The sequence below is a fragment of the Takifugu rubripes genome, unplaced genomic scaffold, assembly GCF_901000725.2.
Source record: "Takifugu rubripes unplaced genomic scaffold, fTakRub1.2, whole genome shotgun sequence".
Lineage (NCBI taxonomy): Eukaryota > Metazoa > Chordata > Actinopteri > Tetraodontiformes > Tetraodontidae > Takifugu > Takifugu rubripes.
The window spans coordinates 445,584-462,629 of record NW_021821634.1 but is presented as its reverse complement, the minus strand read 5'-3'; the positions used below and the strand labels follow the sequence as shown (position 1 = coordinate 462,629).

Here is a 17,046-nt window from a genome sequence, read left to right as displayed (position 1 = left end):
GACGCATACGAAATGTCGGAAGACACTCCAACTGATTATATATCATTCGGGATAACTAGCGTTGTTTTCGATGTTATCATGTCGTCGTTGTGTTTCGCGAGTTTTCGCTAGCCGCACGTTCTAAATACTGATCGTCAAATCTTCACACACTCATGCAAATGCCCTCGGTGGGTTCAGGGCATGACCCCTAATGTCTGCTCATACGTTTATTTTGATGGCATGCAGTTAAATAATGTCTGTCTGTCATCAAAGGTGTGAGGGTGATGTTTGGTCACCCGCGCTGTTCGTTTACTAGACTCAGATCAACCACACAGACAACAGGTGGCCTTGCAAGGGAGAGCTGACGAGCAGTTCAAGCTTCCTCTCTCAACTCCGTCAGTCTGCTGCTCGCTCTCCTCTTTTATTTGGTTCACACAACATTGGTATCAAAACAACTTCATGATTCCTTCTCCTCCTATCTCTACGACTTCCTCGTGTCCTTGAACATGATACCTCCCAGTGCTGGGAACATAACAGCTACAATACTTGATTCAAACACTCATACATTCCTTTTGATTAAACATTCTAAATCTACTTACTATACTTACTATACTTACTATAGCATTGAAACGATAATAGTAATAACAACAATAATTCTTCTCACAAAGGCAGCAGAAAAGAAGTCACACAAGGCGATAGGAGACGGAGAGTGGATGTCTCGCCTTTGTCAGTTTGCCAGCACTGGGGTCTGGCCTGCAAGTGAGGGCAACAGGCCAGCCCCCCGACAAAAAAAATTGTTTGATTTGTATAAAAAGGTATGTAGCTTATTAAATTATACTCTTAATACTGATAAAAATTTGGCCCTATATTAATTCCAAGGATTTATAATTTTTAGGTTGAATAAATGTGATATAATGTAAATTTGTAATGACTAAAAAAGAAAAATCATTTAAGATGTCTGAAAAACCTTTTAAGCAAATTACTGTTGTTTTCAGATTGAGAAGTGCCCAAAGATGTCCCATGGACAAAGATCCTTGTTCGGGGACATGATAAATTGCATCTGTGGGTTCCACGTACAGAAGGTAACAGTGCGTGTGTGAGTTTGTTTCAGTTTAGTTTATTTGTAAAGTGCAGTTAATGCAATGAGTTAAGTGATGATGCTTCTGCTCCATCATGAAGTGAACGGCCAGCTGCAGCAGCTGTCCCTCAAGCTCCTGCCCCTGCCCCTGCCCCTGCTCCTGCTCCTGCCCCTGCCCCTGCCCTGCTGCAAAGCCCTACAGGCAGTGATGTCCGAAGGACCCCAGTGTTGACCCTGGCAATGGTATTTTGATAGTTATTCACATTTAAAAATTGACAATAATGGTTTGGCATTTTGTTTACTTTTAGTTTGACAATATATGATATCTTTTGCTTTATTTTGATTCAGTTCAACAAGTCAAAATTCGGAGGGAGACATGTTGCAGCTGCAACTCCATATTTAAGCATGGCGTGGAAATTTACAAAGGTATGTAGAATTTTAAATGGAATAGTAATATTTGCAGCTATAACAAAATATGGCGGGGTGGAGAGAGGTGGAACGGTCAATGACAACGCCACCTGGGGAATTTTACCCCAGGAATTAACCGGAAACAGGCACGCGCAGATACGGTTCGGTTCCAGAGGCAGAGACAGGATTGAGGGTTAGGCAGTACAATTTTATTAAATCCAACTCAACACTGAAATAACTCGGCTGTACAGAAATCAAACAAAAGGGGGTGGACAGGGCTGGGACCCCACCGGCAGGTGAAACTCAAGTAGGGGAGATAAACAACTAAAAACACCCGTGCTACTACAAACAAAACTACACACGAGAGGTGTGATAAAAACGCCCTCCACCAGGGGTTGGGTCCCCGCCGTGGCCCGCAGCACCTGTCCACAAAGAAAAGAGGACAATTAAATTTACAATGATAAACAATCAGACGCGACGAGCGCACACGCACACACGCACCTCACACAGACAGGCAAATAAATGGCGACCAGGTCGTCCAAAAGAAAACAACGTCAACCAAGACACGAAAAGCAACAAAACCAAAAAAAGTAAATGTAAATTGATACAATTTACACACTGTTAAGAATCTAAAATTTAGGCAAAAGCTCCGTGGTCGCCCCGGCGGCACCACCACGTCTCAGCGCCGTTTCTCCGAGCAAAAGGGAGCGAGGAGAGAGGGAGAGAGCGAGAGAGAGAGCGAGAGAGAATCCCGAACCAAAGCACCGAGCCAAAGCAGCAGTGGGTCCAGTACGCGAGGTAGTCCGTGCCGACTGTGTTTGGTGGCGCCAGCCGGCAGCCAACTGCAGCAAGAACAGCCTCATTAACATTTATCGACGGAGTGGGGGAAGTCAGTGACGCGCATTGCTGCGCCTTACCTGCCCAGTGCAAACTAGCGCGCGTGCCCTCACGGCAAAGCGTTCTAGGCGGAAGGATGGCGGGAGGAAGCACCAACCTTCTTGGTGCTGCCAAACAGCATGCTCGCGCTGTGAAACAGTTTGTTGGTCGAACCGCCCAGATAAGCCGCAACCCCGTACCGTCGAAGGGGGAAAACAACTAAAGTCAGCTGGAGGCAGTGCCTTATATAAACCTTTTCTCCCCACCCACCAATTAAGGCACTACCTCCATATGGCACCTGTTCGGAGGGCAGGCCACGCCCTGCCACATCCACCCCTACCTTTTGGATCGTCGACCTGACGAGAGACAGGGCCAAGTTAGCACCAAGGTCTAAACACTGCCATTAGGGAATTGGATGCAGAGTCTAGCGGCCGATTAGAAACTTCCTCCTGCGAATTAACTGACCGTGGAAGGTGATGCCTGTTTGAGTGACTGCCAGCAGTTGAACGAGCAGTCCGACGCAGGGATTGTTGACTACTGCAAGGCTGGTTGGCTGGGGGCACTGTTGGTGATGGATCGCTGCTACTTACGGGTGCAGTCAGACTGCACGCACCCTGGGGTGCTGTTGCAGCCGGGACAGAGGACGCCTGAGGAGTCCCAAATGGTGGCGGCACGGCAATGGATGGCACCGGGGCCTCGGAAACCAGAAGCCAGAGATCGCTGTTGGAAGAGTCGTCCACAGAGGCCACCAGTGGGGACAAAGATGGAGAAGTTGGTGAGGAGAGGGCCACAACTTCGGGCTGAACGACCACCTTTAGCATGTCTCTATGGACATTCCGAGTTCCACCCAGGTCACCCACGGGCGCCACAGTATAGACCACACCGTCGCCGATAGGGGCCCGCACAACCTGGTGGACAACAGAGCTCCAGAGGTCTTGGATCTTATGGCGGCCTCTAACATTATGGTCCCTCAGGTACACCAACTGTCCCACTGGCAGAGGTGCGTCTCGGACGAACAGATCGTGTCTCTCCTTGCGCTTACTCGCTGCCATCACTAGTTTCTCGCGAGCACCCTCGAATGCCACACGAAGCCTGGCTCGGTGTTCTACCACCCAGTCCTGCACCTCACCGGGAATCGGGTCCGGCACACGACCCAGGAGAAAGTCAATGGGAAGAAGGGGCTCCTGCCCAAACATCAAGTAAAACGGTGACTCACCCGTGCTCTGATGAGGTGTAGTGTTGTAACCAAAGAGCAATTGCGGAAGACAAGAAGCCCAGTCCCGCTTTCGGGAAATCGGCAATGTTCACAGGAGGTTGTGAAGTGTCCTGTTGAACCTCTCACACTGCCCATTTCCGGCCGGATGATAGGGGGTAGTGCGGGACTTGGCAACCCCATACAAAGCACAAAGTTGGGAAATCAAACCACTCTCAAAGCTTCTGCCCTGGTCTGAGTGTAGGCGACTTGGAACCCCATACTTGTAGAACCATTCTGTGACCAGAACCTGGGCTACTGTCACCGCTCGCTGGTCCCGGGTGGGGACAGCCACTGTAAATTTACTGAACACATCAGTCATGACTAAGACGTTCTCAAAGCCATTACGAGAAGGTTCAAGCAAAGTAAAATCCACTGCCAAAATCTCGTTTGGCCGGGATGCGAGAAGGTGGCCCATGTAACTCCGATGAACCTGCCCCGAGTCCTTCGCAACTTGACAGCGTTCGCGCTGCTGCACCCACTTCTTGATGTCGGATGACATTCCCGGCCAGTAGCAGCGTTGCCGCACCAGCTCGGTGGTCCTTTCTGTGCCTTGATGTCCATGCTCCTGGTGGAGCTGATGCAGGGTGTCCCCCTTGAGCACCGTGGGCAAAACAAGTTGGAGTTGTTCTTCCCCACCATCAGAGCAGAACACCCGCCGGAAAAGCACCCTATTCTTTTCGACCAGGCGGTCCCACTGGCGCAACAGCACAATTGCGGGCTGAGAGAGCTGCCTCCTCTCAGCAGAGGTAGGGAGAGACCCACGTCGCCAGAACACCAACACCTCCTTTAATACAGGGTCCTCTTCCTGCATCAAGCGAAGGTCAGCGGGAGAGTGGGATGGAAGGATAGAAATCAAGGACTGCAAGGCACCAACCATAGGACCAGGCTGGATGTTCGGCTGAAGGCTACACGGGACAGAGGTGCCAGGCAAAGATGGAATGACACAATCCGGCGTTGGTGCGTACTGTTGCGACAGTGCGTCCGCATTTCGGTTGTTTTGCCCAGACCGGTACTTGATCTCCAGATCAAAAGCGGCAAGCTCAGCAGCCCACCTATGCTCGGCCGCCCCCAGCTTAGCCGACTGAAGGTGGCTCAAGGGGTTATTATCTGTGTACACAATGCACTTATGCCCCAACAGATATTCTCTAAATTTCTCCGTCACGGCCCACTTGAGCGCAAGAAATTCTAGCTTCATAGAGCTATAGTTGGACATGTTGCGCTCAGTGGGCCGGAGCCCCCTACTCGCATAAGCCACCGGCCTCACGCAACCATCTGTCTCCTGGGAGAGCACTGCACCAAGCCCACTATGACTAGCGTCAGTTTCAAGGATGAAAGGACGCGAGAAGTCCGCGTAAGCCAATACTGGGGTGGAAACTAACCTTGACTTTAGAGCATTGAAGCTCTCCTCGCACTCGGGCGTCCATGCGGAGCCCAGTGCCCGGCCAGATCCCCGCTTTGTTTTGGTGCCAGCCAGGTCGGCTACCAACTGGTGCAAGGGTTTAGCCATCTTGGCGAAGCCATCGACAAAACGCCTGTAATAACTGGCGAACCCTAAAAAGGACCGCAACTCACTGATGTGACGAGGACGCTGCCAGCCAGCCACAGCCTCTATTTTCTTGGGATCGGTCGAGACACCCTGGCTGGAAATGATGTGTCCCAAGTATGACACCTGCTCCTGGAAAATTGCACATTTCTCCACTTTGACCTTAAGGCTCTGCCCCTGCAGTCGCCCGAGCACCATTTCCAGCCGCTGTAGGTGTTGCTCGACGGAAGATGAAAAGATGATTATGTCATCAAGATAAAGCAGGAGGGACTGACCTTGCTGATCGCCAAACATGCGTTGCATCAGCCGCTGGAAAGTGCTTGGCGCATTGCAAAGGCCAAAAGGCATCCGATTGAATTCGAAAAGACCAAAGGGGGTGCAAAAAGCGGTCCTGGGACGGTCCTGCTCAGCCACAGGCACTTGGTTATACCCACTGGCAAGGTCAAGAGTGGAAAACCAGCGGGCCCCCGATAAAGCATCCAGGCTCTCCTCGATACGAGGCAGTGGAAAGGCATCCTTTCTGGTCTTACTGTTCAGGAGCCGATAATCCACACAGAGCCTCAAGCCACCATCCTTTTTCCTCACCAACACGATAGGTGAGGCATAGGGACTGGAGCTCTCACAGATGACTTGTGACTCCAGAAGCTGGTTAATGTGCATCTTCACTGCCTCATACTCTGAAGGGGGAATGCGACAATACCGTTGCCGTACAGGGACATCATCAAGTTCGTACACCCCAAGTCACCATCATTGGCTGCGAACACTGAGCTGTACTGGTCCAGCAAAGACCGAACACTGGCTTGTTCCAGCTCAGTTAAGGCTGAACCTGTTCGGAGGGCAGGCCACGCCCTGCCACAAGAAGAAACCGAGATGGACTGCATTGCTTCACAGACCCAAGTCACTGCTGGCACAGGACAGGCCAGCACTGGCCAGACCCCACCTCCAGCCAGTATCGCTGCCCCAGTAAGTCATGACAAAAAACACTTCTCAAATACAAGTCAAGCACACATAAACCTATAAAACAAATACAGAGAGAAATAATAGAGCAATCAAAGTGCAAATGTTGCTCTAATTGTGAAAAAGTACAGCAGGCTAATTGTTACGGAACAGTTAAGGAGGCCAGGACCCAGACGCAGAGTGCAAACAAAAGGTTCTTTATTAACAAAGTGTCCAAGGCGATCGAACAAAGTAACAACAAAACTCAGAGAAAGTAACAACTGAAAGAGCGAACGAAAAATCACCATCAAAACGGGAAAAATCGATGGGAAAGGAAACAACAGAAAGAAGTGACAAAGCACTAAACAAACTTACTGGGCAAAAGAAATAAACAATGCGAAGGGCTAATAATCACGGGGAACTGGAGCTTGATTCAAAAAACACAAACAAACAATCCAGCACAGGAGGCAAAGAGAGGGGAGTTTAAGTAGCTGCCGAAAGCAACGTAGCTGCCGAAAGCAACGAGCTGCAGGTGTGTCAGCGGCTCAGCGCTCCCCAGGGATCGGCCCGCCCCTGGCAGTCGCTCCTGTAGGTGAAGGGAGGAGGGAAGAAACGAGTCACGTTCAAGAACCACAACACTAATATCTTAAACATCAGATTCAATGGCAATGTGATTATAGTGTAAATCAGATTGCCACAAATGTGAGTGTCGTCTTTTCCTTTTGTCTACAGACTCCACCAGCTCCTGTCCACAGTTCCCCATCTTCTTCAAGAGTGTCTGCCACTGTGTCTGTAAGTAATACTAGATTAAATTTAATGTTGTGTAGAGCATGAGATGTGGTTATTAACAGTGTCAGCTGTATTGTCGTTTTGTTGATTTGGTTCTGTTCTGTCTTTTGTATAGACTGCTGCCTCCAGCCCTCTTGAGTCCACTCTTGGGACGCCAGCAGGAAATCAGCTGCCCCGTTTATGGTTAAATACCTTGCCGGTTGAAGACCATAAATGGATTTCTAAGCAGCTTTTCCGAACTGGACCCAAGGGAAAGCTGGAGCTTCAGGACCACCTGAAGCTCTGGTACTTCCCACCTCAGCCCAGTGAGGTGTATAATCAGGCTGCAGGTCCAGACCGCTTTTTTGCCCATCCACTTCTTGTCTGGATGCCATACAAGTTGTGGAAGGTGAAGGTGGTCTGTCCCAACCAGGGCTGTGGGCTGCACCAACTAACTGGTGCGGGCCTGCATAAGAGGGCACGATAGGTTCTGGATGTAGATCGGACCTACAACATGGTGGCAGAAACTTTAATCTGCAATAAATGTAAATCCTCCCATGTGTCATGGACAGCTGGACCTGGCACATCGGTCAGAATTTAGGGTCATCCTTACACAAAAGTGAGTATTTTCTTTCTCGCAATGTCTTTCACACAAGTTTGTACAATATTCTTACTGATATGTTTTCTATCTATATCCAAGGTACGCTTGTGATATAAGGGTGATCCGGTTTCTGCGGGAGAGAGGACTGGGCAACAGTCCAACTTGTCTCCTGAAGCAGCTGATGGAGAACCACACAGAGGAGTGGCTGAACCGAGTGGCACGGTAAACCGCGGAGTGTATGGCCTTCCGCCAGCGGCTAGGACTGTTGCCCACGGTCTTCCCTGAGCCTCCACAACCTGCTGTGGTGCCTAGGTGTAAGTGGCTGCTGTCAGTTTACAGCCAGGGCATCCTGATGAGGATGGAGGACATCCAGGCCTGGCTCACATCCGTTTACGGGTCCATTTTAAAAATGGATTCCACAAAAAATATTACTAAAAATATTTCTAAAAACGTCTGCTGACATTATATATATTATTATATAATTGCAATTAGCACAGTGTCATTTTTCTCAATCATCATCATGGAGGTCCTATACATTTTATGTGTTTCAGATCACAAAGAAGTTGGCAGGGACAGCAAAGGGGACAGCACTCTGGCTGACTTCAGTTGGCAATGAGTATGGCCAGATACTCATGAGTGTGCTGACCGCTCAGGAGGGAGCAGGCCTGGACCTGATGGCTGCAGGTCTAATGAAAAGATTCCAGGAGGCTGGTGTGGATCCTCCTGCGCTCCTCTATGTTGATTGTGGATGCTGCGCTGAGTTGGGAGAGACAAAGCTGAGGGCCAGATTCAGTGGATGGCCAGACCTTGCCATCAGGCTGGATATCTGGCACTTTATGCGCCGACTCGCTATGGGCTGCACAACCAATGCTCATCAGCTGTATCCGCTTTTTATGTCACGTCTATCGGAGTGCATATTTGAGTGGGATGCTGCTGATATAGCTTGGTTGTGTGAAGCTAAAGAGCAGCAGTTCAGGGCGCAGGGCTTGTCTGTCCCTACTGGCGACATCCACAAGCATCTGTCGAGGGAGGAGCTGACTCTGCATTGCCGGAGAAGGACACCTGGGGAGGAGACCACCGTCCAGCTGGTGGAGGAGCTGCTGCATACCTTGATGGGAAGCAGAGGCAATGACTCCCTTGGAGTTCCCCTGCTTGACAGCGAGAGGATGGAGCACATCTGGAGGGTCCAGAAGAAGCACGTAAAGTGCATCCAGGATCTGCCAGGTGTTGCTCTGTACATCAAGACAGGGGAGCTGTCAAAGGGAGGAGTGATTCTCCCCATCTATAGATGTGCAAGGGGCTCGACATCTCTGGAGTCTTTTCATCTCCACCTGAACCGGTTCATTCCAGGTGTGTGTCTGACAGACTCGTGTGTTGTGTAATCCAAACCAATCCAATAACATTTTCATCATTTTAATTTTTTTTACCATGCATTTCCAGGTAGTGTAAATTTTCAAATTTACCTGTTGGAAGGGCTGCACAGGTGGAACTAGGACTGTGGTGCTGCAGCCCTCTCCTCTGGGTCATCTGCTCTCCGCAGTTACTCTGGTGACCTGCTTCACTGTGTGAACAGCATTTACCAGAGTCTGTTCAGCAGGAAGTTGGCACCGGATTTCTGCCCACCCTCCCGTTACACCGGTAAGCACACGTGAGCTCATGAGTGATGTCACTAAATATTCAAATATTTTATTAATTTATGAATGAATCATTGTTATTTCAGGAGAGCTCATCGGGATGCAGCATCTCTTCAGGCAGACTGGCCAGGCACTGCAAGATATGCACCCGGATTCAGTGGAGACGGCTCAGCAAATCGAAGAGCATGATGTGGTGGACAGCGTGGAGGAAGATGAGGGTTTCTCTGACCTCCCGGAAGATCCAACAGTAGTCCTTGAGCCCTCTCTAGCTCCTACTGCCACTGTGACCACATCAGTTGTCTCATCCCCGGCACCCTGGACACCCACCATCACCATCACAGCTCCCAAGCCTTCCACACCGGTAGCTCCAAGCGCCACAGCACCCAGGTCATCAGTGGCTGCCAACCCATCTGCGCTGCATACCAGCACTCCAGCTACTACATCTGTAGCTGCAGCTGAAGATGTGGTAGGTGACAGAAAGCTATTTAGAATGTACGAGTATAGCTCTGTACAATTTTTAAAAACATTACGTTTATACAGTCACGTAACATATTGTCAATGTTCAGTGTCAGTGAAGGCTTTATATTCTTATCTAAAATGTTTAATCATTTGCACAGGTTGTTGATGACAAATACAAGCCTGGGTACCAGCACGTGGACAGCCTTGGCGAGTACCTGGTGGAGCTTCGGGAGCAGACAGCCCTCTTTTTAAACCGGCAGCAGACCGACACCATCATCTCCCTGTGGCAGAACCTGCAGGACTACGACAAACAGCAGGTGGTTTATGCTGCACGGCACCAGGGCAGACTGTTGAGCGGCCGATTTAGAACACCAAAGAAGCCCTCAACAACCCCTGGTGTGGAGAGCACCACTCGCTGTACGCTGGGGGCAAGTAGCGTTCCTGCTCAGTGGCCTGACTGCTGCCGGCTGGTTGAGAACATTTTCATGCGGTTGTGCAACCTGCATCCAAGCCCCTTGAAACGTGGCAGGAAGACTGATTTGAGGTGGTCTTTAATTCTTAGGGACTACCATCGAATCAGACAGCTTGTCACTGGCAATGCGCTTGTGATGCAGGATACAGACATTCAACTGGTTGAGGTGAACCAGAACACCCTCATCCAGTGGCACAACCAGAGGCAAAAAGGACTGGAGCTCTCCGTGAGGCTGCAGGGCACTGTCCTGCCTACAGCCCTCCCAGTGTCCGCACAGCCTCTTCAGGAGGCAAGAGTGCTCCCTGCGGAGCCCATGCAAGCACGGGAGGAGCTCCAGTACCAGCTGCCTCACAGTATGGCAGGCCAGGCACAGCAAAGAGCAAAAAGGAAGCTCTTTGCTATAGCCCCAGCACCAGCACCAGCACCTTTTGTGGTACCTCAGCTTTCACCAGCTGGGGTGCTTCAATGGGTACCGTGACCTTTATGCAGGGTCGTCCCCTCATCACCCCAGGTTCTGCCACTCTTCCCCAGCTTCCATCAGCAAAGAGGGCAAAGAGGCCGTATAAGCGTACGGTCAGCGGAAATAAGTGCAAAAAATGTGGCGATTTCCGCAGCGCTGAAACCGGCCACAGTCAGTACCAGGGCAAAGTGCTCTGTCCGAGTACAGAACACTTGTCGAAGGAGCAGCGGCTGGAAGAAGCAAAAAAAAAACAACCATCAAAATAATTTGTAAATAGTCGTATGGGAATAATTTTTGTTGTAAATACTTAAATATTTTTATATAAGAGTTGTTTTTCTGTTAATAGATATTGGTTTGTTAATTTTTTTTTACCAAAGTATTTCTATTTTCCCATGTTTCCAAGGTCACCGGTTCAAATCCCTCCTGCGGTCATCCAAAAAACTAAAACAAATATTAAAAATACTTATTTCTCATCAGACAGCCAAGAATATATAAATATGGGCACAAAGGCCCCCTTTCTCTCTTCTTCCTCATCAATTTTGGACTATTGTTCCCCAGCTTGGCTCTTAGGCTCTGACTGGTTGGCCACCCTGGGTCTCGTGAATTGGTAGTGAACTGGAAGATCACCAGGTGTGAAGGCTTATCACCCCAGAGCTGGTGACTGAGCCAGGGTGTAAACCCAATCTTGCTAAAAGGCACCCCACGCAATCCTGTTAATGGAGAGAGTGGTTGGAGATGGATTGTAGTTTCCATTAAATTGATACAAAATAACTGGTTTAAGAATCTTCAGGATTATTTTAGGTGACCTGTTCACATTTGTTACGACTTGGCTCAAAGTTGTAACAAATAGAGGGACTCAGCACACAGAAAGATCAAATCATCTAAATATTTTATTGAGAAACCCAAACCAAAATGATGAGACGGCCATGAGGTATGGTGGCAGCAGACCAGCCAGAGAGAGAGACAAAGGAGAACCGCCCCTTTTATGCCCTCTGGCTCCTCACCAGCTCGCAGGTGAAACCAGTCTCACTGACGACCCACCCAGTCTCTGGGTAAACAAAACAAAACACATGGGCGGGCCGTCACACATTGTTATACTTTTTTTTTTCCTTTTGAGAAACTGACCTAAAACATGAGACAAACAAATGAGGCAAAGACAGCAGCTTTAAGTTTTATTTGCAGCAAGGAGGACGGAGAGATGTGCTCAGTTACAGATCTCCAACACGTCCTGAGGCACATCTTCCACCATCCTTCTTTTATTGAGATTAGGAGGTCCCTAGTTACACAGAAATCAAATGTGCCTAAAGGGAGGGGGAAACACAAGATAGCAAACAAAGTCCCAAACAAAGCAAAAGACTGTAAATCATAATGGTGAGATTATACGTAGGTCTTTACTGATTTGATTAGCTTGGCTCGCACACAGCACATTCTTCCATATCAGACAGATAAAAGAACACCTCCTGCGTCATGCTCTGCAGCTCTATCTCCAGTCAATGTCACTTCCTTACAGCAGCTGCATTTCTGTTGTCCTTGATCAGAGAGGTACGAGCTCACACATCAAGCATCACGAACATTAAGCATTAACAAATAAGAAACATTAAGTAATGACAAACAATATAACAAGAATAAAGAATATAACAAGGTAAAAGCAAATAGATAACTTTATTATAATGATTCTAATAGAAACATAGAAAACATAGAAGGCTTATTGTACGGTGCGGTTTATTTATGGATTTCTTTCTAACGGCCACCAGGGGCGCTCGAGCAGAAAAGGTAAGAATAAGACAGGTGGAATATACAGTGGGGCAAAAAAGTATTTAGTCAGTCACCAATTGTGCAAGCTCTCCAACTTAAAAAGATTAGAGAGGCCTGTAATTTTCATCATAGGTATAGCTCAACTATGAGAGAGAAAATGGGGGGAAAGAATCCAGGAAATCACATTGTAGGATTTTTAATGAATTCATTGGTAAATTCCTCAGTAAAATAAGTATTTGGTCACCTACAAACAAGCAAGATTTCTGGCTCTCACAGACCTGTAACTTCTTTAAGAGGCTCCTCTGTCCTCCACTCGTTACCTGTATTAATGGCACCTGTTTGAACCTGTTTGTTTAACACTATGGCCAAGACCAAAGAGCTGTCAAAGGACACCAGAAACAAAATTGTAGACCTGCACCAGGCTGGGAAGACTGAATCTGCAATAGGTAAGCAGCTTGGCGTGAAGAAATCAACTGTGGGAGCAATTATTAGAAAATGGAAGACATACAAGACCACTGATAATCTCCCTCGATCTGGGGCTCCACGCAAGATCTCACCCCGTGGGGTCAAAATGATCACAAGAACGGTGAGCCCAGAACCACACGGGGGGACCTAGTGAATGACCTGCAGAGAGCTGGGACCAAAGTAACAAAGGCTACCATCAGTAACACACTATGCTGCCAGGGACTCAAATCTTGCAGTGCCAGACGTGTCCCCCCTGCTTAAGCCAGTACATGTCCAGGCCCGTCTGAAGTTTGCTAGAGCGCATTCGGATGATCCAGAAGAGGACTGGGAGAATGTCATATGGTCAGATGAAACCAAAATAGAACTTTTTGGTAAAAACTCAAATTGTTGTGTTTGGAGGAGAAAGAATGCTGTGTTGCATCCAAAGAACACCATACCTACTGTGAAGCATGGGGGTGGAAACATCATGCTTTGGGGCTGTTTTTCTGCAAAGGGACCAGGACGACTGATCTGTGTAAAGGAAAGAATGAATGGGGCCATGTATCGTGAGATTTTGAGTGAAAACCTCCTTCCATCAGCAAGGGCATTGAAGATGAAACATGGCTGGGTCTTTCAGCATGACAATGATCCCAAACACACTGCCCGGGCAACGAAGGAGTGGCTTCGTAAGAAGCATTTCAAGGTCCTGGAGTGGCCTAGCCAGTCTTCAGATCTTAACCCCATAGAAAATCTTTGGGAGTTGAAAGTCCGTGTTGCCCAGCGACAGCCCCAAAACATCACTGCTCTGGAGATCTGCGAGGAGGAATGGGCCAAAATACCAGCAACAGTGTGTGAAAGCCTTGTGAAGAATTACAGAAAACGTTTGACACCTGTCATTGCCAACAAAGGGTATATAATAAAGTATTGAGATGAACTTTTGTGATTGACCAAATACTTATTTTCCACCATAATTTGCAAATAAATTCTTTTAAAAAAATAAATAATCAGACAATGATTTTCTGGATTTTTTCTCATTTTGTCTCTCATAGTTGAAGTGTACCTATGATGAAAATTACAGGCCTCTCTCATCTTTAAGTGGGAGAACTTTTGGTACAAATTTGGCACAATTGGTGACTGACTAAATACTTTTTTGCCCCACTGTATGTGTTGAGGAAGACGCAAGTTTAATGTAACTTTGCGCTTTGTGCCTGAATAAAATTAACAGACCCTCATCATGGAAAATGAGAAAGAAATTCATATAACGCAGCTTTCAAGTTAAAAGCAATCGAGCTGGCCGATAAAGGAGGAAACAGAGCTGCTGCACGTAAACTTGACATAAATGAATCGGTGGTGAGATGCTGGAAACGGCAGTGGGAAGCACTGGAGCAATGTAAAAAGCTTTCAGAGGTAATAAAAGCAGGTGGCATGAACTGAAAAACATTCTTGAGGACTGGGTGAGCACACAGAGAGCAGATGGCCGAGGTGTTTCTACAGTGCAGATCAGACTGAAAGCAAAAACAATCGCCACGGAAAAGAAAATTCAGGATTTCAAAGGTGTCTTAGATTTATGAAACGGAAAGGTCTGTCCATCAGCAACTCCCTCCCGAATACGAGGAACAAGTCGCACATTTTCACAAATTCATTCAAACGAAGATAGCAGAGAAATCCATTGGACCAGATGACATCATAAATATGGATGAGGTACTTCTGACGTTTGACCTGCCCCTCACCAGGACCGTCAACAAGAAAGGTGAAGCATTTGTCACACTGACAAGTGGCCATGAGAGGACGCATTTCACCTGTGTTTTGGGCTGCACTGCATCCGGACTGAAGCTTCCACAAATGGTAATTTTTAAGCGGATTACTATGCCAAAAGAAAACCTCCCGAAAGACATTGTCGTGAAAGTTAACACGAAAGGGTGGACGGTAGCGAGCCTAATGAAAGAATGGTTGACTCAGGAGCTCAGGAGTGAATTTGCCTCAGGATGAGTGACACTGATAGCGACAACGAAAGAGAGACAGAGTCTGTGGCAAAGAATATCTGACGCTATTCCAATCCGACACTGAGGAGGAAGACTTCCATGGTTTCAGTGCACAGGAGGAAGATGAAGACAGCGCTCAGTGACTTTTACCAGTATGTTTATTTTATTTTATTTTTTTTTAAACCAGCCGTTAGTGCTGTGCTACTGTATTGCTGCTGTGTTACTGCCGTGTCACAGGCACTGTTTGGAAAGAAAAGGTATATTATTAAAACTTTGAAAACTCTTTCTTTGTAAATATCTCATGTTTCAATGTGGGCACATGCAGCTTATAGACAGGTGCGGCTTATGTATGTACAAAATAGTTTTTCCTTTAAAAATGTACTGGATGCGGCTTATAATCAGGTGCGCTCTATAGTCCGGAAATTACGGTACTTCGGTCATGGGTTTAATTTAAATCAGCTGAGGTGTTTCTGCTTCAGGTTTCAGGCCTTTTAACACCGCTGATCGCAAGTCTTCCTATGGTGTGATTGACCGTGACACCAACAGGAGAGAGCTGATAGTAAAGACAGGAGGGGTCAACAACAAGGCATCACGGAAGACTTACACCTTTGACATGGTGAGCACCAAATCAACACGTTTTCATTGTATCGCACATGGGTTAATCATTGATGTTTCAATTAGCCATAGAAAAATCCCAACTGATTCAGTGAGGAAGGGAACATAAGGTTTTAACAGATTTCTGTTTTCGTGGTGATGGTCAGGCCTCATATCATATGTAGGTCATATACACTGCTTTAACTTGGCTGTTTGGTCCTGCTGCCAAACAGATTGATGTGTACCGGAGTGTTGTCTCTCCTATCCTGGATGAAGTCATTAAGTCAGTGGTTCCCAAACTTTTTTTCCCCTCAAGCCCCCCTTTTGATGATATAAGAACATTGTAAGCCCCCCACCCCTCACTGCACCTGATCCCACCCACCCCAAATCAATCGCACCTCCTTTGTTTTGATTAAATAATACATTAAGATGTTTTCTTTCTAAAATATGTACATATCACTTCACATTTCAATTTTACAGTTTTTATTGTTTGTTATGCTGTAAAATAGCAATACTAACAAATTTTCAACTCAATTTGAAAATATAATTACAGTGATCCCTCGCTATATCGCGGTTCATCTTTCGCGGCTTCGCTGCTTCGCGGATTTTTTTTTTTTTTTTTACAGTGCCTCTGAATCCTGATTGGCTCAGGGGCTTTACTGTTGTTTAGAAATAAAATATTGACGCTGTACTGTATTGATTTTTCACTTGTCAACAGTTTTCGTTTCTGTACATTCTGCCAACTTTACGTTTGCACTTGGTCGCTTAGCAACAGTATTACTGTATTAAAATTATTGTTTTAAACAAAGTTTGGTCTTTAAAACAGGTTTTGATGTTTGGTTTCATTCTACTGTTCAGTATTGCATTGTAAAATAATTAAAAAAAATAAAGTTGCTACTTCGCGGATTTCACTTTTCGCGTGTTACTTTTGGAACGTAACTCCCGCGATAAACGAGGGATCACTGTATATACAGAGCTCACATCATAGCAGTAGAGAGCCTCCATCCTGATGGGACTAAACTGGGACTCTTCTTCCTCACCGAGTTCCCTACTCTCCACCATGTTGAACAGCAGTGAGGAATTTAAACTGAATTCACCTTTTCAGACCAGATTTGATCCAGAACACTGGAATGCATCCAGAATAACAAACAGTTTTAACCAGAATTTGGCATCTCAGTTAAAATTAATATTTGTTTCTGAAATTGAATTCTAGTATTCATCCAGCATTCAGACAAGTACATTTAACTTCATATTTTAACATTTTAATTTAGGAACAGTGCAACACCAACAAATTTCAAACAAATGAAAACCAGATCTGCATCAACATCATTCGTGCTACAAATCAAATCCGGTGTGGGTGCATTACCGTCACCAGCTAGACTGGAGTGTATAGCAGGAAATTCTTTGACGTCCCCCCTGCAGTTTCACTGCCCCCCCCCCCCCCCAGTTGGGAACCACTGCATTAAGGGATGCAACTGTACTGTTTTTGTGTGAGTTCAGCTGCTGTTATGATTCTTAGAAAATAACATTTTCATTTTTAACTCCTGTTTTTGATCCTGAAGAGTAACTTTGCCCATTTTTTTTTTTTAATAAACATACTGCAGTTACGGTCAGACAGGAACTGGAAAGACATTCACAATGGCGGCAGAGCGGAGTCCCAATGAACAGTTCACCTGGGACGAGGTGGGTTGTTTGGGTTTCAGCTGTACCTGTGGTTGGTGATTTTTTTTCTCTCTTCCAGGACCCTCTGGCTGGGATCATACCAAGAAGGCTGCACCAGATCTTTGAGAAGCTCTCTAAAA

At 46.9% G+C, this 17,046-nt stretch overlaps 3 protein-coding genes across 3 annotated transcripts in view; all 3 read left to right on the top strand.

Moving 5' to 3' along the window:
• Window positions 1–17,046, top strand: part of LOC115248367 (keratin-associated protein 10-5-like) — an 87,491-nt gene that overhangs the window by 32,497 nt on the left and 37,948 nt on the right. The gene's annotated exons all lie outside the window — the stretch shown is intronic.
• LOC115248368 (uncharacterized) lies at window positions 8,019–8,953 on the top strand. The gene is made up of 2 exons (XM_029832081.1): window positions 8,019–8,794; window positions 8,885–8,953. The coding sequence occupies exons 1-2, from the start codon at window positions 8,077–8,079 to the stop codon at window positions 8,935–8,937; spliced, it is 771 nt and encodes a 256-aa protein (XP_029687941.1). The 5' UTR covers window positions 8,019–8,076; the 3' UTR covers window positions 8,938–8,953.
• LOC115248384 (uncharacterized) lies at window positions 9,031–10,575 on the top strand. Its single transcript, XM_029832114.1, has 4 exons — window positions 9,031–9,082; window positions 9,165–9,544; window positions 9,696–10,362; window positions 10,499–10,575. The coding sequence occupies exons 2-4, from the start codon at window positions 9,179–9,181 to the stop codon at window positions 10,573–10,575; spliced, it is 1,110 nt and encodes a 369-aa protein (XP_029687974.1). The 5' UTR covers window positions 9,031–9,082; window positions 9,165–9,178.

Bases quoted from the DNA above. Each gene is read 5' to 3' on its own strand.
- LOC115248368 (XM_029832081.1), top strand. From the start codon at position 8,077: ATGAGTGTGCTGACCGCTCAGGAGGGAGCAGGCCTGGACCTGATGGCT. The intron at 8,795-8,884 runs GTGTGTGTCTGA...ATGCATTTCCAG, and splicing joins CCTGAACCGGTTCATTCCAG to GTAGTGTAAATTTTCAAATT.
- LOC115248384 (XM_029832114.1), top strand. From the start codon at position 9,179: ATGCAGCATCTCTTCAGGCAGACTGGCCAGGCACTGCAAGATATGCAC. The intron at 9,545-9,695 runs GTAGGTGACAGA...TCATTTGCACAG, and splicing joins TAGCTGCAGCTGAAGATGTG to GTTGTTGATGACAAATACAA. The intron at 10,363-10,498 runs GTATGGCAGGCC...ACCTTTATGCAG, and splicing joins CCAGTACCAGCTGCCTCACA to GGTCGTCCCCTCATCACCCC.